The sequence below is a fragment of the Monodelphis domestica genome, chromosome 2 (assembly GCF_027887165.1).
Source record: "Monodelphis domestica isolate mMonDom1 chromosome 2, mMonDom1.pri, whole genome shotgun sequence".
Classification (NCBI taxonomy): Eukaryota; Metazoa; Chordata; class Mammalia; order Didelphimorphia; family Didelphidae; genus Monodelphis; species Monodelphis domestica.
Window position 1 is genome coordinate 274,382,591 of NC_077228.1, and position 24,564 is coordinate 274,407,154.

At 41.1% G+C, this 24,564-nt stretch overlaps 1 protein-coding gene across 1 annotated transcript; it reads right to left on the reverse strand.

The window, feature by feature from the left end:
- Positions 1 to 1,485: 1,485 nt before the first annotated feature.
- BNIP5 (BCL2 interacting protein 5) lies at positions 1,486 to 20,861 on the reverse strand. Its single transcript, XM_056814710.1, has 6 exons — positions 20,621 to 20,861; positions 11,920 to 12,885; positions 9,237 to 9,371; positions 7,466 to 7,530; positions 3,288 to 3,649; positions 1,486 to 1,627 (listed from the first exon to the last, which is right to left on the reverse strand). Exons 2-6 carry the CDS (start codon positions 12,872 to 12,874, stop codon positions 1,486 to 1,488), a joined length of 1,659 nt encoding a protein of 552 aa, XP_056670688.1. The 5' UTR covers positions 12,875 to 12,885; positions 20,621 to 20,861.
- Positions 20,862 to 24,564: the final 3,703 nt, after the last annotated feature.

Sequence of the window (24,564 nt, forward strand, 5' to 3'; positions counted from 1 at the left end):
ACAAGGACTGGATTTTTTTCTCTTTATTTATATCTCCTAGCACAGTGCCTAGCACACAGTAAGTACATAAAAAAAGAAGTGTTTTTCAATTGACTGACTTTGTACATGTTTTGTATTTATATATCTATATGTTTATGTATTGTTTTCCTCCAATAAAATATAAACCTTTCAAAGTCGGGAACTATTTCATTTTTTGGCTCTATATCCCCAGGACCTAGCCAAGACCAGACACACAGTAGATGCTTAGTAACTGTTTTTCTGAATGAATGGATAGCTCCAACTATTCCAGCCTTATCTTACATTATTCCTTTTCATGTGGTCCATGTCCCAGACAAACTGGACTACTTACTGTTTGCTCCCTGAAAATCCTGTGCTTCCTGCCCTCTGCATATTGTCTATATTCTTTCCCAAGCCTAGAATGCCTATCCCATTTCCCTATCACCATTTTTTGAAATATACTCATCTTCCAAGGCTTGCCTCAATGACCTCTCCTCCATGAAGCCTTCCCTGATTTCCTTACCAGGAAATGACCTTAAGAAGTCATGTAGTGAAACTCCTCCACCCCACTACCATCATTTTATGGATGAGGATATCGAGTAATCCTCCTTTGTTCATAGTCACAAATCTCGTGTCAGAGATGATGCTGGAACCCACATGTCTCTAACTCAATTTCTCCCTTCTCCCCCCCCCCCCCTCTCTCTCTCTCTCCTCTCTCCTCTCTCCTCTCTCTCTCCCCTGCCTTCTCTGTTTCTCTTTCTTTCTCTCTGCCTCTTTCTCTGCTCACTATCTCTCTCTCTCTCTCTCTCTCTCTCTCTCTCTCTCTCTCTCTCTCTCTCTCTCTCTCTCTCCCTCTTCATCTCCCTCTCTCCTTCCCTTACACATTTATACCCTTCTCCATGACACCAGATTCCATAAACCTTTGCAACTCCATCATGGCACCTATCATATCACCCATATGCATTGTAGTGAATTATATGAATGTTTTATCATTCCCACTGAACCCTGAGCTCCTTGAGGATAATAATAATAATAATAATAATAATTTATATTTCTAAAGCTCATTAATGTTCACAAGGTGCTTTCTTCACAACTGCCCTGTGAAGTAGAAAGTACAAGTATCCTCCCCATTTGACAGATGAAGAAACTAACCCTCAGAGAAGGGAAATGTAGCTCTGATTCCATAGCTCTGATTCCAGAGCTACAGAGTCACTTTGCCACCAATGGCTCTCTCTATGCCTATGCTCCGCTTTATAACCTCTAGCAGGGCTCTACCTGGCATGCAGAGAGCACACACAAGAGGTATCTGTTGAAATGAATTGGAGGGTTCATCAAACTGAGTCACTATTTCTTTGCAACAGGAAACTCTCCCAGAGAACTGGCTTGATGCCCACACTGGTGCATCCTCTGTTTCAATAAGAAGTGACCAATCAATCATTAGATGATCTAAAAGGCATTGGAGCACTCAGAGATTTTATCCTCTTGGTTTCAAGTAGGTTCATGAAGCATTACTTTGTGGGTCCAAGAAAGCGTATTCCCATCTCTTAATGGCTCCAATTGTCTGGCAACTCGAAAAAACAGAGAGGCTTGAGCTTCAATCTGGACTGTGGAAGGGTGAACTTGCCCCATACTATAAAGAGAAAATGGACACCATTTTTAGATACAGATCTTACCTTTGAAGACACTTTGGGATCTGACTGATCCCACTTAATAGAGCCTAATGATACATTAAAACAGTAGGTCAGAGGACCATGGTTAGGTAGAGAGGCAGATGAAGCCAGACTGGAGAACTTTGATGAATGAATAAATGAAAGCAAGGCATATCCCAGGTACTGACTGAATAAACAAATGATTACCAAGGCTAGAAGACGGAAGCCAGGCCAGTGAGACAGGCTTTCTTTTAGTCATTTTTTTAACCAACTGTAATCATTCTTTTTTTCCCTTTTTTAAAAATTCATTTATTTTAGGGGGCAGTTGGGTGGCTGAGTGGATTGACAACCAGGCTGAGAGATGGGAGGTCATAGGTTCAAATCTGGCCTCAGACACTTCATAGCTGGGTGACCCTGGGCAAGTCACTTAACCCCCATTGCCTAGTCCTCTTCTGCCTTGGAACCAATACACAGTATTGATTCCAAGATGGAAGGTAAGGGTTTTAAAAAAAATTAATTTAAAAAATATTTTCCCATGGTTACATGATTCTTGTTCTCTTCCCTCTCCTCTTCCTTTCCCCCTCCCAGAGCCAATAAGCAATTCCACTTGTTTGTACAAATGTTATCACTTGATACCTTTTTCCATGTTATTCATTTTTGCTATAGAGCAATCTTGGAATCATTCTTATAGGCTACCGAAGCAAAATGGTTGTAATCCGCCTTTCCTAATTCTCTAAGAGGAAAGGGACATGTGTGAGACCACATGGACACCCCGTAAAGCCAGATCTAGCCTGAGCCTGATAGCTGTGTGAGCCGGAGCAAATCACGTAACCTCTCCGAAACTCAGTTTGCCAATCTGCTGAGTGGAGATCAGAATGTTTGTTGTTGTTCATGGATTTGCTTGGCAAAGATATTAAAGTAGTTTGCCATTTCCTTCTCTAGTCCTCATTTTAGAGATGAACTAAGGCAAAAAGTGCTTGAGTGACTTGTCCAAGGACACACTGCTAGTAAGTTTCTGAACCCAGATTTGAACTCATGAAGATGAGTCTTTTTGATTCCAATTCCAGTGCTCTAGCCACTGTGCCAACTAGCCATTGAGGTCAGGCCCTGTTCCTTAATTCATCTTTATATATTTATTTCTATAAAATTATATATAGTATATTTATATATTTATTTATATGTGTATATTTATATAAATATATATTATATATATATATATATATATTATCTCTACATCTCCCCAAGACCTAACATAGGATGTTGCACTTGAATTACAGGCTGTTAAAGCCTATAGACACATAACTGAAATATTCATTCATTCATACTATACAAAATAAATTCATGCCCATTATCCCATTTAATTTTTTCTGTGAGGTAGACAGAGAAGAGATCATTTCTAATCTTATAGGTGTAGAAACTGAGGCTCAGTTAAGTGACTTGCCCAACTCTTCCAATTCTGCCTTGATTGCTTTGTGGTATTATATACCATGAGAAAAATTGAGAGAGAAAATTGGAGAAGGGAGAAATTTCCAGCAGTCAGAGTGATGAGGGAAAGAATTGTGGAAGAGCTCGGAATTGAGCTATGCTATGAAGGTTGGGTAGAATTTGAATGAGCAGAGAGCAGAAACGGGAAGAACCCACTTTGGGGGCAGATCTCCCTTTAAAAGCGTTGAGTGGCTTCTACTGATGACACCCCAAAACTCTTGGATATTGTGTGGCGCCTGGTCCCTGCCCCCACTTGCCTGCTCATTGTTGTAAGGTATATGGCCAAATGTGTGCGGGACTGCGTGGTCTCTGCAGCCCATGAAGCGGAGGACAGCGTGGTTAGCGTTGCCTGCAAATTTGTTAGTCAGATAAACGGCAAACTGGTAGCGTCTCTCTTGTCGACTCCTATCTGGCTCCTTCTGGTTCTTGTTCTGATCGACGAGGGCATCTGTCAAGGTTTGGAAGGAGGTAAAGGAGAGATTCTCCAAGACCACCCTAAAACTTGGGTCTTCTTTGATCTGGAATGCAGAAAGGAAGGGCAAGATTGTGGGAAGCAGCCTGGGTTGGGGAGTCTTTTAAGACCTGCACAATTGTGTCAAGTGGATATTTTACAATATGACCATTTTGGAAAATTGAAACATATATATGTGATTATAGAAACTCATTCTCATACTATATTGGTCACAGCTCAAAATGGAGAAAAAATACACCATGCTATAGTACATTGGTTAAACACTTCTACATATTTGGGCATTCCAAAACAGTTCAAAAATTGGAGTAACAATGCTTATACCAACAAGAGATGGGCAAAATTGGGCAAATTATGGAACATCACTCATAAGACTGGTATCCCAGAAAATTCTACAAGACGAGAAACTGGAGAAAGGGCTAAAAGAAATGTAAAAGCCCAAATTCAAAACCAAAAAGGATATTATCAGATAATTTCGAGCAAACTATTTCTAAGAGAAATAGAGTTTAAAAAACCCAGTGACTCAATCACTTGGGGTCGAGGTTCTGCTTTTATTTTCACAGATATCAGAAATGCATAGAAGAAAACCAGAATCATGAAGCATTCCCAGAGAAGGACAGCCCAGAGAGCAGAGAAAGCAGATGTCTGTCCAGCACCACCTACGAGACATCAAAGTGACCAGATAGTAGCAGAACAGCAGACAAACAACCAAGGCACAGCCACTGGCCTCAGAACAGGTCTAATGAACTTTGACTAAGAGGAAGTTTATCTGCAAACAATTATTACTGGTTTACTTGCAAACATCTATTCTAAAAGTCTATGGATATTTGTAATGAGTCGACTCTTTTCATGTACCTTAAAATTTCAAATTGTATTGTACAAAATGTTACTTGCAATTATTTTGTTGGAATTCTTCCATGTTACTCAAATGTTACAATTGGAAATGTCACAACAGTACATTGGATACTATTCACTTACAGCAGAAATTGTGCATATTGTCCAAAATGTATATGTGATAATGCTTTTAACCTAGTTATTCACAGCCTACAAAAAGCATGCTTTATTCAACTAGGCTTGTATAAAAATTAATTTGGCTTTAAATTGCATTTAATTTAAAAATCTATCTTTTAATTGAAAAGGAGATGTAGTGGTTCAACAACCAAATAGAATGTTACACTTTGGGAATATTGCTACTTTTTAGATTCGGTATTAATTGTGCTACTATATTTTGAAAAGCTTTGTATACACTCGCTGGGAATCATGGTCAAGTTAAAATAGGAAATGGATCTCATTTTGGAGTGAGAAACCTCTGCTTGGCTAAAACATTACCACACGAAATGTGAGCCACAAGTTCAAAAATTTTATTATTAGGTTTTTATATTTATTATGGGGCATTTGATTTTTCATCTCTTTCCTTTCTTTCCTTTTTTAAAACAGAAAGTACATTGGAATCAGTAATAATGCTTTTGATCTTGAAGGTTAAGCTCTTTACAGATATTGGCCCCCAAAGCTTGAGACTGGAAGAACCTGCAAGCATTTGTTAAACATCTCGGGACTGGCACCAATTATTACGTCTGAGGTCAGTCAAAGGGATCGCAATAGAGCCATTACACTCTGCAGAAAGCCTAAGATCTAACGGGACCTGAAATCCATGAGATGGGTGGATATCGGTGACGAAGGTCTTGGTTGGAGATTTTGACACTTTCAAACGCAGGCCTATATCTTGGGATGATGACCTCATAATGCTACCTATCTCCCTTCCCCCCTTTCTTTTGGTTACCCCCCAATAAAAGCCAATATGTCCCAAAACCAGTAAGCTCAATTCCACCAAGAGCCGTGAGTTTGGGCTGTGAGGTTTGGGCTTTGCTGCAGTTCTCTTGTCTGAGTCTTTCTTCCTTTCTCATGCTCTCTTTTATCTCTAAAGCCCATCACCCATTTTCCCGCATCTCCAACTTCCCTTCTGAGGGGCTCACCCAGGAATAACCCCATTTTGTGGCTGCTGGCAGCTGTAGGCAAGCATGGGATTTTGAGGCTGAACCCCTGGGTTCAAACCCCACCCAACTCTGCTGCTTGCTAACTTGGGGAAATCACTTTTTCTCTCCATGGGCCTCATTTTCCTCCTCTATAAAAAATTTCCAGCTGCTTAATAAATATTTGCTTGTTTGCTGATGAGGGAATTGGAGTAGATGGGTGGGGTTCTTAACTAAGGGACAATGAATTGTGTTTTGGGGTTTTTTTGAGTTTTTACTTTCTGTCTTAGAATCAATACTCTGTTTTAGTTCCGAGGCAGAAGAATGACAAGGGGTTGACAGTGGAGGTTAAGTGACTTGCCCAAGGTCACATAGCTAGGAAGTGTCTGAGGCCAGATTTGAACCCAGGTCTTCCAGATTCTAGGCCTGTTGCACTACCCACTGAGGCCCCTAGCTGCCCCTCTACTTAAATTTGATATTTTATATGGCTACATTTTAATGTCAAAAAATCCTACTTTCCAAGGAACATACTATCTCTGTTGAGTCAAGTTGTATTCACTACAGTAAGGGTTCAAACTGTTGTTAACTAATACAAAGAGGGTGTGATTGTCAACCCCCCAGAGGCACACAAATGATTGTGCAGGCTCTGATTAGGTCTAGGGGAGGAATCCAGAGAAGGGAAAAAACTAATTGCTAGCCTTGAAGGAATTTATATATATAGCTGGGGAGACACTTTGCTCTTTAGTTGTTTTTCAGTTGAGTCAGACTCTGTGACCCCATTTGGGGTTTTCTTGGCAGATAGTGGAGTGGCTTATCATTTCTTTCTCTAGATCATTTCACAGATGAGGAAACAGAGGCACACAGGGTTAAGTGACTTGTCCAGGATCACACAGCTAGTAAATGTCAGATGCCAGATTTGAACACAAGCCTTCCCGATTCCAGATCTGACTCTATCCACTGTACCATCTAGCTGCCTGATCCTTAAAGGGAGACAGAGGAATTTAGATTGTCAGAACTAGAAAGGACCTTAGAGACTAACCCCTTCATTTTACAGAAGATGAAACTTGGATCCAGACAGAAGACATGATGATGGTCATAGGATGAAAGCCAAGATTAGAACCCAGGGATCTGATTTCCCAATTATCTGTCTACCACACTGGACTACCTTGCATAAGGAATGAAAAAAGAACAACCAATTATTCCCACTAATTTTGGTACCACTAATTATGTGTAATTATAATAATAATAGCACCCATGTATGTAACACTGTAAGGGTTGGTTTGTTTGTTTGTTTTTAAACTCTCACTTTCCAACTTGGAATCAATACAGTATTGGTTTCAAGGCAGAAGAGTGGTAAGAGCTAGGCAATGGGGGGTAAGTGACTTGTCCAGGGTCACACAGCTGGGATGTGTCTGAGGCCAGATTTGAAGGCAGAGCCTTCCATCTCTGGACCTGACTCTCAATCCACTGAATTACCCAGCTGCCCCCGTAAGGGTTTTTTTGTATGGTGAATGGTAACACATATGCAGGATCAAGCCCTGAGATGGGAGAGAATTCTAAAGGTCTGGGAGATATCACAGGCATCCTGGTGTAGCGTATAGAGTGCTGGGTTTGGAGTCCGGAGGACATGAGTTTGAACCTGGCCTCCATTCTTCCTAGCGGTGTGACCATGGACAAGTCACCTAAACTTTGTTTGCTTCCATTGGCTCAGGTACTGGAGGCCGAGATAAGCCTCAATGATGTCCAAGATGCCTTCCAGCTCTAAATCTGTGATCCTATAAGTACATTTCAGGAAAGAAGTGGGTCCTGGATAAGCTTTGACTAGACAGCGATTTTAAGTGGATGAAACCAAGTGGAGATACTGGGTCTGGGCATCCCAAGGGCTTGCCTCTTACCTTTTCATCCCATCTGTCTCCTTCTTCTCTGAGAACAGCAACTATCTTCTGGATAATAATGTCAACTAAAGGAAAACAAGAGAGTTGGGCTACTTTTTATCATTCAGAAATGTTTCTCAAGTGAAAATATTGTTTTCTTTCTTTTTTATAACCCTTATCTTCCATCTTAGAATCAATACTGTGTACTGGTTCCAAGGCAGAAGAGAAGTAAGGGCAAGGCAATGGGGGTTAAGTGACTTGCCCAGGGTCACACAGCTCACAGCTAGGAAGTGTCTTAGACCACATTTGAACTCGGGACCTCCTATCTCTAAGCCTGGCTCTCTATCCACTGAGATGCCCAAATTTGTTTTCTTGAAACACAATCTGGCACTCAAGGCTCTTGGCTTACTATATAATTTATCCATCTCAAGAAGAAACTCAGTCCAGCAGGTAGGACATTGGTGGAGGGGGGCAGGGAACAGGGATGGAGGAGGGCTATAACTATATTGATTAGGCAGTCTGGTAATCCTGTCCATTGACCAAGTGAATGTGAGCTGATTTCCCCCAAGTCATTTTCTGAAACAAATGGAACTCTTCTGGTTCCAGGGCCTCGAGAAGAACAAGAAATAGAACACCCTATTAAAGAGAAAAGGACCCTGGATTGGGAGTCAGCACTGGTTTGGGGTGCCAGTTTTGCCACCGACAAACCAATTGTGTTGCCTTGGGCAAATTGCTTCCCATCTCTGGACTTCAGTTTCATAGGACCCCAGAGCTAAAGCTTGGAGGGACCTTAGAGGCCATGGAGTCCAGCCCCCTCATTTTACAGATGAGGAAAGAGATTAAATGACTTGCCCAAGATTACCTAGGTTATATTTATCAGAGTCAAGATTTGAACCCAGGACTTCTGATTCGAGTCACTGTCCTTTTCACTGAATCATACCATCTTCATCTTTAAAATGAGTTGGAGACAGTTAGGTAGCTCAGTAGATTGAGAGTTAAACCTTAGAGAAGGGAAGTCCTAGGTTTAAATGTATATGGCCTCAGACACTTCCGTCACTTGACCCCCATTGCCTAGCCCTTACCACTCTTCTGATTTGGAACCAATACAAAGTATTGATTCCAAGATGGAAGGTAAGTAAGATTTTGGCTTTTTTTAAAATAATAAAGTAAAAGGAAATGAGAGAGTTGCTCTCTTTATGTGTGTATATATATATACACACACATATATATTGTATATCTATAGCTGTCCAAAGACCTTACAGAGCAACTCTCTCATTTTAAAGATAAAGATAAAGATGGGCCAATGCTCCTTGGTCTCTTATAACTCTATGAGGCCTGACGAAGTCCTACAAGGACACTCCCTGAAGAACTTTAGAATCAGTTGTGAGACAGGAGAGACACTGGCCCAAGCCCATCCTGCATGATGTGCCCTCGCCAAAGAAGGCTCTGGGCCCCATGAGCAAAGCAGAATTAGGGTAGCTCAAAAGAAACATGAGGGGCACAAATTTAGAGATCCCAAATATTCACCCAGCCTATTTGTGTCTGAACCTTCAGAGCTTCAATGACCCTGACACGATGGTGCCATTGTGGTCCTCTTCGAGTAGGGAGGACAACAATCATGCTATAGCTCTACAATCCTCATTTTGCTCACAATCCTGCTCAGGGGAATTGACCTAATGGCCAGCTCTAGCATTCTGTGAGACCAAGAATCTGTGAATCAGGCTGCCTCCCCAGCCCAGGAGCTCAGAGCAAAAGTCCACCCAAGACCTTCATTAAAGTGATGGATGCTCACTAGTTTCATAGCTTCTGTCAGGAGGTGGCTTTTCCTCTGGCGGGGGCAGCCCAGCTTGCTTGGAAAGTCCAGTAGAACTGAGAGTCCTGACTTCTGTGGACGTGCCCTTCTCATGTACTTCATCCTCCTCGGACTCTGGAAACAGAAACAAATGTGTTTTAAATGGCCAGGGAATCTGTAACTAAGAGCAAAGTGGCAGAATGAGTTTTCTGGCTGACGTTGGGTCCTGGCCAACAAGTCACAAGAAGACATTCATATGGGAAGAGATATGATCTATCAGTCAACAAGTTAAGGGGCAGCTGGGTGGCTCAATGGATTGAGAGACAGGTCCTGGGTTCAAATCTGGATAAAGACACTTCCTAGCTGTATGACCTTAGGCAAGTCACTTAATCCCCATTGCCTAGCTCTCTTCTGCCTTGGAACCAATTCACAGAATTGACTCTAAGACAGAAGGTAAGGGTTTAAATTAAAAAACAAAAAAAACCAAGTCAATCAGCTGGCAAGTATTTATTCAGCTCTTGTTATATGCCAGGCACCGTGTTAAACAATAGGGATGCAAAGAAAGACCAAGCAAAACAATCCCCATTGCCAAGGAGCATACATGTGAATAGGAGAAGCAATATTATCATCACCATGGCAGCCTTCATTTCTGACCCACTTTAAAGTTTATAAAGTGCTTGGAGATCCATCATCTTGTTTGTAGGTTCAGGGCTTGACTTATTATTACTCCCATTTGACAAACAGGGCTCAAATTGGGGCTCAAAGAGTCTAGGTGATTCATCCAAAGGTACACAGTTAGTAAGTGACAAAACTCAAGTTTCCTGATCTGGGGCATAAAGGAAAGGGTTCAAATCTCAGCTCTGCTATTTTACCAGTTGTGTGACTTTGGGCAAGTTATTCAGTCCAAGTCTCCCCTTCTGAAGGAAGCCTTTCCTAGTCCTCCCAGGACTCCAGTGCCTTCTTTTAGATTATCTTCCATCTCCTTTGCATTTTTTTTTAAACTCTGACTTTCTGTCCTAGTATATACTCTTAAGTCAGAAGGGTAAAGGCTAGGCAGACAAGGTCAAGTGACTTGTCCAGGGTCATGAAGGTAGGAAGTACCTGAGGCCAAATTTGTACCTAGGTCCTCCTGACTCCAAGTCTAGTACTCTATCCACTGAGCCACCTGGCAGCAGCATCTTTGCATATTTCTTATATGGGCCTAGTTATTTACATGTCTTTCCCCTTAGAATGTACTCTCCTTGACGGCAGGGACTCTTTTTTTTTTTTTTAACCCTTACCTTCCTTCTTGGAGTCAATACTGTGTATTGGCTCCAAGGCAAAAGAGTGGTAAGGGCTAGGCAATGGGGGTCAAGTGACTTGCCCAGGGTCACACAGCTGGGAAGTGTCTGAGGCCAGATTTGAACCTAGGACCTCCTATCTCTAGGCCTGGCTCTCAACACACTGAGCTACCCAGCTGCCCCCGGCAGGGACTCTTTTTGCCTTCCTTGTTATTCACAATATTTAGCTTGGTCCCACAAACATAATGCTTCACAAAAGTTTCACTGGCTAAATTCTTTGGACCCACTAAGGTCTTCGTCTATAGAATGAGAAGGTTGGATCTCCACAACCTCTTTCAGTTATTATGTACCAGGACTCCTAGTCCAGCCTTCGGAGGCCCCCTGACTCATGCTTCCATGGGCACTGGGAACTTCAGTCCTTTCAGTCATGCCTGACTCTTTGTTACCTCATTTAGTGTTTTCTTGGCAAAGATCCAAGAATGGTTTGCCATTTCCTTCTCCAACTCATTTTACAGATAAGGAAACTGAGGCAAACAGGGTTAAATGACTTTCCCAGGGTCATACAGCTAGTTGGTGTCTCAAATTGGATTGGAACCCAGGAAGATAAATCTTGTTGACCCCAAGCTTAGTACAGTACTCTATCCACTCTCCTCCCTTGAGGTGCCTGAAATTTTACCATTAGAAAATCATTCCTTTGAGTTAAGCATTTCTCCTCCTTTTAAAAGACTAGTTCCCCTGGAAAGAAGAGCACTTTCTTATTAATTATTAATCTTTTCCATTCCTGGGGTTATCTGATCCTTTCCTCCATGCCATGAGAATAAAGTAAAGGTAAAAGGTTCTCAGTGGGTGTTTCTAGGTTGGGGGGTGGGCAAAATATGGAGCAATTAAAGGGTGATAAGAAGCAAAAATAGGAGGTAGCTAGAGTAGAAACAACCCACCTGGGCTGTAAAGAGAACTGCACAAAGAATTATGAGACCTAGTGTTTAGTCCCAGCTCTGCTACTAACATGCCATGTGATCTTCACCCAAGCCTCAGTTTCCCCATCTGTAAAATGTCAATGATAGTTTTTTAATTACCTTTCTGAAAGAGAGAGTGAGCTTTTGTCCTCTTATCACCACTGCCCTTTCTTGGTTCTGGGGGGAAGGGTGGGATACCTTCATAGCAATTCTGCCAATGGACTTGGTCAATCCTAGTCCGATTCTAGCAGTGACTTGGGGTGGGGAGTGAGACACTGTGGAGGAGAATGACCTAGAGACAGCTAGGATGTTCTCCCTACCCATAAAGGAACAGAGGGGACCTTCCACTCTTTAAAAATTGCCAAACCTACCCTAAAGCTGGCCACTTGGAGGAGGAAGGAGGAGGTGTCTGCAGAGTTGGAACATAATATAAATAGGTCCACTTACCAGAGGTGGTCAGGCTCTCTGGTCTGTGGCTGATGCACAAAGGGAGGAAGGTAGGCTTTGTAGGCCTCTTTGCCTCAGGGTTTCCAGCATCCAAGCCTGTAGATTTCTTGGCCTCTTCATTGCCATGTCTCTTAAAAGAAAAGGCCTTCTTGAAACCAGACTTCTTGTCTTTCTTCCTAAAAGTTGTCTCTGGTGAGTCTAAGCATGCCTCTGGGGGTTCTGAGTCATGAGAGAAGACACCTTTCTCCTTTGACTTTTTGTCTTTTCTTTCCTTGTCTTTCTTCCTAAAGGTTGTCTCTGGTGGGTCTACACATGCCTCTAGGGGTTCTGAGCCATGAGAGAAGACACCTTTCTCCTTTGACTTTTTGTCTTTTCTTTCCTTGTCTTTCTTCCTAAAGGTTGTCTCTGGTGGGTCTACACATGCCTCTAGGGGTTCTGAGCCATGAGGGAAGACACCTTTCTCCTTTGACTTTTTGTCTTTTCTTTCCTTGTCTTTCTTCCTAAAGGTTGTCTCTGGTGGGTCCACACATGCTTCTAGGTGTCTTGTGTCTGGAATGGAGTTACATTTCTCCTTTGACTTTTTCTCTCCCTTTTCCCTCTGTTCCTCAGATCCTGTCTTGGTGAGGAAGTTCACTAGGTTCTTTAGCAACACATGCTGGCCCTTCTTGTGGGTCTTGTCCTTGTGGTGGTTGCTTCTTTGGCCACCAGACTCACTGGAGACCCTTTTAGTTTTCTCTAGCTTTGAGGCCACAGAAGCACCACTCTTTGACACCACTGCTCGCCCATCCAAGGGTTGAACCCAATCACTTAATGTCCGGCGAAGTGCTGGGCTAGCAGACATTGAGTCCTGAGAGTCCTGAGTTCCTGACATCTTGGAGACCTGAGATCTGTCCAGGGAATGGCCTTTTCTTCTTAGCAAGAGCTCTGCCTTCCAAGATGGCCTCTGTTTATCCATTCTTGTTCCAGCTACAACAAAAGCAAACACTCTTTAGAAAAACAGAGCCCTGGGCATAAGGGTACTCAGGAAAAGGAAGGAGATAACATTGTAAATAAAAACTTATTGAGCTGGTCAAGTACCACAAACTTAATGAACATGATTGAATCCTCACCTCAATCCTATAAGGTAGGAAGAATATATGTTAATATTGTGATCCTCATTTTATAAAAGAAGAAACGGAAGCACAGACAGGCTATGTGATGTGCCCAAGGTTTAGTTAGTGACTGAGAGAAGAAGAGATGTCCATTCCTGGTCCTATGAGATGGACCATACCACCATTTCAGTATTTTGGGTATATGCCTGGGTTACTGTGTGAACTTATATATGTGTATATGTATGTATTCATGTGTATTGTATAGAGATACATATATATGCATATATATATTGTAACAAGGGAATCACTTTAAAAGACTGATATATATTAATTTAAGGTCGCCAAGGAATCAGCTATGTAATTCCTAAATGAAAAACTCAAGTCAGCCGTCAGCCTTTTTTGGAGTTTAATTACAATAGGAGTAAGAAAGGAATTAGAGATAGAGGGAGAGAGAAAGGGGAGAGAAGGGAATAGGGCTTAAATACCCCTTCTGTTTAGACTGGGCCAAAAGGCCCAAGCCCTTAGATAGCTGGGGCAAAGAAAAGAGATCAGTCCCTATTACTCACGTGTCCAAAATGGAGAAACAGTCTCAGAGGCCCCCACCTTCAGCTTCCTTCAGAACAAGCTTCCTCCGAGCCCAGGAACCACACCGACCCAAAAACTCAACCCCCTCCAGTCTCCAGACCCTCCTATCTTTAAGGACACCATCCAAGTTGCCTCCCCTCAGTCCTCACATCTACCAATCACTCTTCATCAATTTCCCTGTCAATGGAGGCTCTCGCTTAACCCAGGACCGCCCAGAGGTTTCTGGTTTTTGCACATGTCTGTTGAAGGTCATATTTTTCAAATGATTAAATCTATACTCCTTTGCTACAGCCCTTTCTAAATCCTGTTAACTTGAGTATGGTAGAGATTGGAATAATTAAATTTTGATCTAGGCTGCAGCCCTTACTCAATCCTATTAGGACTGAATAGGGTGGAGTATCTCCATTGTATCAATTCTAAAATCAATCAAGACTCAAAGAAATTCCTGTTCTATGCTTAAGCATAGGTCAAAGTCCTTTCCATTGTTCAGCAAAGGGTCTCTGTCCTAAAGTAATCTTAAGAAGGGAAGAGAAGGAACCTCCCATGCCAATGGGGTTCCCATTCCAATAGACTATCAATAAGAAATTTTCCAAGTATGAAATATCCCAATGGTGAAATTTCCAACATTTATAAGTCTAAGGAAATTTGAGGTTTACAATATATATATGAAAACTCTTACTTTCTGTCTATGTATTGGTTCTAAGACAGAAGGACAAGAGCTAGCAAACAGAATTAAATGACTTGCCCAGGGTCACATAGCTAAGAAGTGACCAAGATCAGATTTGAACCCAGGACTTCCTCACTTGTCTGGTGATCTATCCACTGTGCAACCTACCTGCCCCATGGTCTTAAACAACACTTTCAGCCTTAATTTCCTCATCTATAAAACTAGCTGAATATTCTCACTGCCTCCCTCACAGGGAAACTCAAATGAATTCAAAGGATCTTGGACCTAGAGATGAAAGGGGCCTGAGGGGCCATTGAATCCAGCTTCCTCATTTCACAGATGAGGGAATCAAGGCTCAGTGAGGTTATGGGACTTGTCTTAAAGACAAATAAAATTAGAAAAGGGGATTTGAACCCAGGATCTCTGAATTCTGAGCTAGTTATCTTTTCTCTGTACCACTAACTCCTTTGATGATGGATGGCAACAGAATCCCAATGAGTTGTCTACATAAATATAATTTGCATTGTTATTGTTTTATTCTTATTATAATCAGTATTCCATAGGGATAATAATAGGAGAGCCTTGGGTTTAGTTCCTTATTGGGCTACTTAGCCATCCATCCACAAGGGGGCTTGGGAGACTCAATGGGACCCCCAACCCCACTGTTGGAGAAACAAATAAAACAAACAAACAAATTAAAAAAAAAGAGCAGCAAGGTGGCACAGTGGATTGAGAGCCAAGCCTAGAGATGGGAACTCCTGGGTTCAAATGTGGTCTTGGACACTTCCTAACTGTGTGACCCTGAGCAAGTCACCTACCCTCCTTTGCCTAGCCCTTATTGCTCTTCTGTCTTAGAGCCAATACATAGTATTGATTTTGACAGAAGTTAAGGGTTTAAAAAAAATTAAAAAAGCAAAAGCAATGTCTTCTCAATGGTGAATCAACAGACACCATATTTGTACACAGAATGGTGGTATATTTTTACCAGACAAAACAAACTCTGCCTGGAGTTTCATCCTTCAATGGAAACTGCCTTGCATATCCCATCTGCTTCCCAAAGCTGAGAAGGTTTTTGCCTCTGTTTTCTTTCAACTTCCATTTTATTGATGACTTTTTTATTTACAAAAATCAATTCAACTCCCTCCTCCCTCTGAGCCCTCCTTTGTGTCAAAGAAAAACAAGGGAGCAAAAACATTTGACCCAGTGACCTCATCAGATATTTACAACATTCTGCCATGATGGGAGTGGTATGTTTTATTACCTAATCTCTGGAATATTACCTAAGCTCCGTCATGGCAAGTATCTGACTTTTTTTTTTAATTTTATTTTTGTTACCCATAAGGATGGAGGTGAGCACATCCAAGATAGGCTATTTAAAGTTATTTTTGAAATGTAAATAAAGCAATTATGAAAAAAATAATTGTGCTAAGTGAAAAACTATTATTTAAAAATTGCCAATCACTTCAACCATTCTAAAATCCAAAAGATCAAACCCAGAAGAGATTACATTTTCTTCTTTTTTTCTAGATCCAATCATGGAAGAAAAGTCTCATCATTAAGAAAATGTTTTGGAATAAGGGGCAAGGTTCATGGACCTTCATGACAATTGAAACATTTCCAAATGGCTAAAGAGGTTAGAGTTCCATCTTTTAGGAGTACAATGTCAATATTTAAGGTTAAATACTTGTATTCTCTTGAGTTTAAACTTATGATAAATAGCATGCCGTACTGAGGTGGCCTGGTGCCTAATGCCGCCATTGCTACAACCAAGACCAAGAGAAGCATTCAGTTCATAGACTGGTGTCCCACTGGCATCAAGGTTGGTATCACTTCCCAGTCCCCCACCAGGTCTCAGTAATGGTACCTGGTAGAGACAGTACAGAGGGCAGTATGCCTGCTGAAAAATACAACCACCATTCACGAAGCATGGGTCTGTCTACAGCACCTGTTTGACCTTGGGTATGCAAAGTGGACATTCGTGCACTGGTCTGTGGATGAAGGCATGGGGGAGGGAGAATTCTCTGAGGCCAGGGAAAACCTGACTGCCCTAGAGAAGAATTATAAGGAAGTAGTCACAGACTCAATAGAGGGTGAAGAAGAAAGTGAGAAATTCTAGAAGGCATCCAGCAACTGAGATCACTTGGTCTACCCAACTTTCGCATCTCTTTTCCTACCATCCCTAAAGCCAATCTTTTCTTACTTGCACTAAAAATAAAATATAAAAATCCCACAAGATATATTGATAAGAAAGACGAATTTTTGTTCACTGAAAAAAATGAACCCAACAATTCTTAGTATATCTTCATTTCACGAGATCAGTGAGAAGAAGAGATTTCTCCGTGCTAGTGGCATCATTGGACTCAAGCTTTCCGATTCCAAATCCAGTGTTCTTATTTCTTCCCTTGGCTATCTCTTCAGTGAGTCATCCAAGGCCCATGGTGAGTTAGTGGCAAAGATAGGCTTAGAATCCAAATCTCCTGATTCCCCATCGTGCAGATGGAAAATTTGCAACACCTGAGCTACATTCCCAGCATCCTTTTAAGTTATATCCTCATTTTAAGTAAGAATGCTTGGGAGATAAATTTGGCTGAGACCCTCACTGCTGCGGGGCTCTTTTTTCTGTGTTTGTGCTTTTGGTAAAGTGCTGCAGGTGTGAGTCTCTGGCTCTCTTTGTTCTGCTCACTTGACTGAAAGAACCTTTTTTCTTTTCCCTCTCTTTTGATTTGTTATTAAAAATCCTTTTTAAATGCTAGGAGTATTTATTATTTTTACTCCTATACCATCCAGTATTTTTCCACCTCATACTCATCACTACAAGACAAATTCTAGATCAAGGAACACAAGGTTATCAGAGAACTGTACAATTCCTTACTCCATGTCAGGATTGGGAGGATAAGGAAAGTGGAACCCTCTCATATGCTGAGGGGGCCCAATTGGGAGAGAGCTTGGAAGTCATTTGGTCTACTCTCAAGCTCCTCATTTCGCAGAGGGATAGCCTAAGGCCAGGGAAAGGGACTGACTTAAGGTCATCCAGCAAGTGGCATTTCATGGTCAGAGACTCTGGCCCCAATTTCTTCCAGCTGTTTAGAAAATCGTGCTCTTTGTCAGATGGGGTCAGAATGAAAGTGGATGGATGCAAATCCACCCTTATTAGAGAAAAGCCTGAAAGTGCCCATCCTCATTGCAACTCGCATATATTACATCATCTCTGTGGATACAGGACTTTACTTGACCATCCAGCCTCCGCCTTGCAGGATGATCTCAGAAACCATCAAGCAAAGAACCCGAGAAGCTGATTGTAAACCGGTTAGTGGCTTTGACCAACAGGTACAAAGTTCAAACTAACTCATAAACCCACAGCTGAGTCTCTAGTCACAAGACTTCTGAGGACACTGAATTCACTAGCAGATCACAAACACTTGCGTGCATGCACACACCCATACGCGCGCACACACACACACACACACACACACACACAGACAACCCCAAAAGGTGTGATCTGCTGTTCCTTTCCAGCCTGTCCCATTTATTTAATTTCTCTTCTTAACTTTATATTATTATCTATGTAATATTTCTCTTACCTACAAAAATATAATTTCATTCAAATACATTCATGGACACAAATACCACTTTTTGGCATTATTTACACTTATGCATGTGTGTATGTATAGATATACATAGTTGCGTGTTTACATATGTGTGCACATATTGTTTGGCAGGGGCCAGACCTGTGATTTGTTCCATTTTCATACTCTGTGGATGAAGATGTCAGCAAGCTTTAAAATCGACTGTCACAAAGAATGGCCTTGGAACACGGAGAGATGAATGAATTTGTTGGTTGTCCCACATCGAGGTGGTATTAGCGAGATTTGAATGGGGGGGTACGGGGGGGGGGGCAGGGAGAAAGGGGGCTTCTTCTCCTTAGATCGCACTGTCTCTCACCCTGGGCAAGTCTCTTAGCCCCCATTGCCCAGCCCTTACTGCTTTTCTGCCTTGGAACCAATACACAGCATTGATTGACCAAAGTCAAGGGTTAGAAAAAAATAATTTTAAAAGTTTATTAACTTTAAAGTTTATTAACTTCTTTTCACACTAAAGTCCAGTCCAGTCAGTAGTGTGAGTTTCCCTGTCTTACAGTGTTGTCTAAACTGATGTCTAAAGAAGGAAAGTGACTTATCCAAAGTCACACGGTAATGCCATATCAGAACTGAGACTTGAATGCAGATTTTTTGGGCTGTGTCTGGGATTGTAAAATCATAGATTTAAGATTGGAAGAGACCTCAGAAAGCATCTAGTCTAGTGTATTCATTTTACAGGTTAGGAAACTGAGGCCCAGGAAAATTAACTCACTTGCCCAAATTCACACAAAGAGTAAGTAGAAAAGACAGCATTCAAGCTCAGGTACTCTGACTACAAATCCAACAGTGGCCCTGTATCTTTTTACCAAATAATAAGTGCGATGTAAATCAGAGAGGTTAAATAGCCCCTAGGGTCACATAGCAAGGAAGGATCTAGTTGGTCTGATTGACTGAGGGATTATAGAAAAGCCTCCCTCATGGAAGGAAATCAGCAAACCATTAGCTTTCTATCTCCCACCTCCTACCTCCACCCACAGTGGAGAGCATACGGAGCCTGGAGTCAGATAGACCCAAATTCAAATCTAGCCTCAGACACTAGCTGTGTGACCCTGGGCAAGTCACTTAACCTCCATTGCCCAGCCCTTACTCTCTTCTGCCTTGGAACAAATACATAATATTGATTGACCGAAGGCAAGGATTTAAAAAATTAAATAAATACTTAAAAAAAAAAGAATTCTTGCTGTGATAGCATTTGCACAACCCAGAGGAATTGCTTGTCAGTTCCGGGAGGGGAGAGGGAAGGGAAAGAAAATGAATCATGGAAACACGTGAAAATACTTAAAAAAGAAACTAAAAAATTTTTAAATAATTTTTTAAAAAGAACCCTTGCTCAGAGAGTACTTTTCCTTTGCAAGGTTGCTGGTCAATTGCTTCTAATTCTTTGTGACCCCATTTGTGGGGTTTCCTTGGCCAAGTTACCAGAAAAGTTTGCCATTTCCTTCTTCCAACATTTTACAAATAAGGAAACAAAGGCAAACAAGATGAAGTGACTTGCCCAGAGTTGCATAATGAGTAAGCATCTGAGCCCAGGTTTGAACTCATGCAGATGAGTCTTTCTTTCTTTCTTTCTTTCTTTCTTTCTTTCTTTCTTTCTTTCTTTCTTTCTTTCTTTCTTTCTTTCTTTCTTTCTTTCTTTCTTTCTTTCTTTCTTTCTTTCTTTCTTTCTTTCTTTCTTTCTTTCTTTCTTTCTTTCTTTCTTTCTTTCTTTCTTTCTTTCTTTCTTTCTTTCTTCCTTTCTTCCTTTCTTCCTTTCTTCCTTTCTTTCTTTCTTTCTTTCTTTCTTTCTTTCTTTCTTTCTTTCTTTCTTTCTTTCTTTCTTTCTTTCTTTCTTTCTTTCTCTCTCTCTCTCTCTCTCTCTCTCTCTCTCTCTCTCTCTCTCTCTCTCTCTCTCTCTCTCTCTTACCTTCTATCTTAGAATCAATACTGATATTGGTTCCAAGGCAGAGGGGTAGTAAGGGCTAGGCAATGGGGGTCACACAGCTAGGGAGTATCTGAAGCCATTTTGAACCCAGGATCTCTGCGCCAGGCAGATACTTTTCATCTAAAAGTCTTGGCATTCAGTCATTCCAGGCCTACCCAACTCTTTGTGACTCCATTCGGGGTATGCTTGGCAAAGATACTGGTAGGTATCTTGTGTATACCTACTAAAATGCATGCTTCCTGCCCACCCCCCACCCCCATTAGAATATAAACCCTTTGAGGGTAGGAGGTGATTTTGCCTTTTCTTCATATACCCAGCACTTAGCCCAGTGCCTGGCACATAGTAGATGTTTAATAAATGTTTTGTTGATTGACTATTGATTGATAATTATCAGAAAATTATATTGAGCTGAAACACGATTCACTGTTACCCCCAAGCTTTGGCCTTATTTCTATCTTCCCCAGATATACAGAAAAGTCTCATCCTTTTTTCCCATGACACACTTTCAAATCTATGGAAGTCCTATAACTATTATGTCCTTCTTGCCCCTTAAGCTGGCTACAAACCCAGGTCCTTTGCTTCCAAATCCAACATTGTTTTCACTTTCTGTTCAACCAGTGCTTTGTAAACCTTCACAATCTACACTGCCTCAATTACACATAGTCTCCACACACTGAGATATTTTACATTCAAGATCAGTAAATTGGGAGTCAGGAGGCCAGGCTGACGTATCCTCATTTCCTTTAACCAGTCTTAATATGCTGGATTTTCTAGTCAATTCACGTTCCTGCTTACCCACCTCTGGCCTTAGGGAAGCAGCAGGTATGGTCCAAAGAACCCTCCTTTTGTAGTCAGAAGACCAGGGTTGCTACAATCCACTGAAGAAGGAAATGGCAAAACACTTCAATATCTTTGCCAAGAAAACCCCAAATGGGGTCATAAAGAGTTGGACAAGACTGAACAACAAATAGAAATAATCACTGAGGGAAGGCACTAAGCTTAAGAAAGATGGGCAAAGATTTCTTGTAGAAGGTGGGACTTTTGGGGAGCCACACAAATCATACCCCATGGGCTACTGTGTCTTCTAATATGTCCAGGTCTCCCTCAAACTCCCAGAAAAAAAACTCCCTCAGTTTTCTCAGCCATAAGATGAAGTGGCTGGCCTCTGAGATCCCTTTGAACTATAGATCTATGATTCCATGTTCTAGAAGGCACCAAACATCACTACCTAGGCTACAGAACCCTCCAGATGTCAAAGAAACTGCCACACTTTTTGTGGTAGCCAAGAACTAGCTACAATTAAATCAATGATCAACCAGAAGATAAAGGACAAACAACCTGTGGCCCATGAATGTAGGCTATTGAATTACTAGGCTATAAGAAATGCCTGACAACAAAAATATCATAAAGCATGGGAAGACTTCCATGGACTGATGCAAAGAATACAAGTAGAATCATGAAAAACAATGTATACAATGACTCGAAGACTGTAATAGGAAAGAAGAACCCACTACAATCACAACTGAAATGTGACAAAATCACAAAGAATAAACATAGTCCCAAAGAAGAAACTCAGAAGACACAATCTTTCACTCATTTTCAGAAGAGAGAAAGAAAGCATATAGTGTCAGATATTGTCAATGTGTATTGATTTGTTTTGTTTAATTTTTTCTCTTTTTAAAATATTCTCTGCTAAAAGGAATAAGTCTTTGGGAAGGGGTAGAGGAGAGATACGGGGAGAAACAAAGCCTATTTAAATTACTCCCATGTTATTAAAAAATAAAATAATTTTTAAATAAAATAAAATTGTTATTTTAAATTTAAAAAATTTTTTAAATAAAATAAAATTCTCAGACGTAAAAGGAAATCCATAGATTATCTAGTTCAATCCATAGCTGATTGAGAATTTCCTCTCCAGAGCTTAAACTCCCTTAAAGATCTCCATTGATAGTTGCTTACTATCTCCCAATGTAGCCCATTTCAACTCCAGATAGTTTTCCCATTCCCATGTGGTTTAAAGAAAGTGATCCAAAGTGTTTGCTTTGTCCCAACTTCCCTCCTTACCAATTCCAATTTTTGTATTCCCATTCCTGGATCAGCACTAGAATGATAATTATTTTATACCAGCCATTGGTTCCTTCTATGCTCCACTCTTCAACAACTCATAGGCCTTAACCTTGGGAAAGTCAGAAAGTCAATCTCTCTCTCTCTCTCTCCCTGCTTCTCCCCTAACAGAAGGCCCTATATATTATTAGCACAATGTCCAATTCTAATCCATACTAGAGATAATGTACAACAGTGTAAAGATTATAGATTCTGGAGTTAAAGGATCTGGGTTTAAATCCCACCTCTGGTACTATCTTTAGTTACCTTTGGGTAGGTCTCTCTTAACCTCAGTTTTCTCATCTATGAAATGAGCTGACCTCTGAGATCCTTTCTAACTATAAATCTATGATTCTATGATTCCATGTTCTAGAAGGCCCCAAACATCACCTCAAAATCCAGTCCCAGGAGATCCCATTCTACACCAGAGGCAACATGAGAAAGTTGAAAAAGAAATGGATTTTGAGTTCAAAAAGCTGGGTTCAAATCTCAGCTTTACTGTTTACTAGTTTAGTGACTTTGAACAAGTCACTTCTTTATGGAGGAAACCCTTCCTGGCTTTGGTTTCCTGCTCTGTGAAAAAAAACAAAAAAGCTCAGGCTAGATTAATTTCTGTGCTCCCCTCTGATTTTAATTCCCCAGAGCCTATGATCTCCAAACTGAACTTACCGAGCAAGTTAAGTGTCAGTGAGTTGAGAGATATTCAGCCGTGAGTTTCGATCTGATCAAGTTAGGTTCAAGTCCAGCTGACCAGAAGGTTTTGGTTTTGCTCTTGGTGCCCTGGCTCGCTTCTTATATACAAAGCTACTCCAGATATGAGATAGGATTCTTTTTATAGAATCATGTTTATGGCTAGCTCTCTGAATAGGCCAGTCCTCCTATAGGCGGGATGACAAGGTGCCTACCCCCTTTTATAGTGTGAGTCTACGAGTGCTGAGGCTATAGCCATGCTTGTTTGAGAACAGTTTCACTCCATAACTTCCTCATTGCCTTCAAGTCAGACAAGGAACTAATTTGCCAATTGAAAAACAACCCAGTATCTGGATTTGAGATAAAGGACAGCCACTCAGTAAGTGGTAAACAAATGGTTCTTGGAAATGCGTTTAGGAGCAAGAACCAAAGGGGATTTTTGCTCATGGCATATGTATATAGTTTCTCTCTATCTATGTCTATGTCTATAAATCCATTTGTCTATCTCTCCATGTATCTCTCCATCTCTCTCTCTCTCTCTCTCTCTCTCTCTCTCTCTCTCTCTCTATCCATCCATCTATCCATCTATCTATCTATCTATCTATCTATCTATCTATCTATCTATCCATCCATCTATCTATCTGTCTGTCTATCTGTCTGTCTATCTGTCTATCCATCTGTCTATCAATCTATCTACATATCTATCCACCCATCTATCTACCTATCCATCTGTCTATCTCTCTCTTTCTATCTCTCTATACATAATTTCTATATATGTTATTTTTGTATAGTTTAGTATAGTATATAGTATATAACCAAAGCTTTGGACCAGAAGTGGTCAGAGCATTAGGAAGTTGAACCTGTTGGAAGCAGGGTAATATTAATAGAGCAGTGGTTCTGGAGTGGGATCAGGTCCCTTTCCAGCTAAGTGGCACAGTGGATAGAGTGCCAAGAATGGAGTCAGGAGGACCAGAGTTCAAATCTTACCTCGGAACTTATTAGCTGTATGATCCTGGGCAAGTCAGGATTTACCTGTTTGCCTCAGTTTCCTCATCTGTTTGCCTCAGTTTCCTCATCTGTCAAAGAAGTTGGAGAAGAAAATGGTGGAACAAGTAGGTAGCACAGTGAATAGAACTCCAAACTTGGAGTTGGGAGAACCTGGGTTCAAATGTATCCTCAGATGCTTCCTACCTGTCTGACCCTGAGTAAGTCACTTAACTCCATTTAGAACAGAAACAAAGGTAAGAGGTTTTTTTAAAGGAGGAAAGAGGGGTGGACAGCTTGGTAGCATAAGACTTAGTACAAGACTTAGAAGCAAGAAGACCTGAGTTCAAACCAGCCACAGCCATTTATTAGCTATGCAACCCTGGACAAGTTGCTTAAATCTGTTTGCCTAAAAAAAAAAAAAAAATCTAGTGCCTTCCCTTTATTGACTAGTTTGTAGTTATCCTTTGGGGGTTTACTAGGTTGCTCAATGGATTGACAACCAGGCCCAGAGATGGGAGGTCCTGGGTGCAAATATGACCTCAGACACTTCTAGCTAGGTGACTCTGAGCAAGTCACTTGACCCCCATTGCCTAGATCTTTCTGCCAATGAACCAATATACAGTGTTGATTCAAAGATGGAAGGTAAAGGAAGAAAGAAGGAGGAGGAGGAGGAAATGGAAATTACTTCAGTATTTTTGCCAAGTAAACCCCAAAATAGGGTCACAATGAGTCGGACATGATTGAACAACCACAAAATTTATCCTTTTCCCCACCCTGAAGATTAGCACAATTTATTTCAATATACCAGACTCAAATTCCTTTTCCCTTATGGGACAGACAGGCAGATCTCAACTATTAATTTCTTTCTTTTACCATACTGTGTATTGGTTCCAAGGCAGAAGAGTGGTAAGGGCTAGACAATGGGGATTAAGTGACTTGCCCAGGATCACACAGCTAGGAAGT

Coding starts and splice junctions, on each gene's coding strand:
- BNIP5 (XM_056814710.1), bottom strand. CDS start 12,874: ATGGATAAACAGAGGCCATCTTGGAAGGCAGAGCTCTTGCTAAGAAGA. Junction 9,372..11,919: donor AGAGAGCCTGACCACCTCTG/GTAAGTGGACCT, acceptor TTCTGTTTCCAG/AGTCCGAGGAGGATGAAGTA. Junction 7,531..9,236: donor TGACAGAAGCTATGAAACTA/GTGAGCATCCAT, acceptor GTTTTCCTTTAG/TTGACATTATTATCCAGAAG.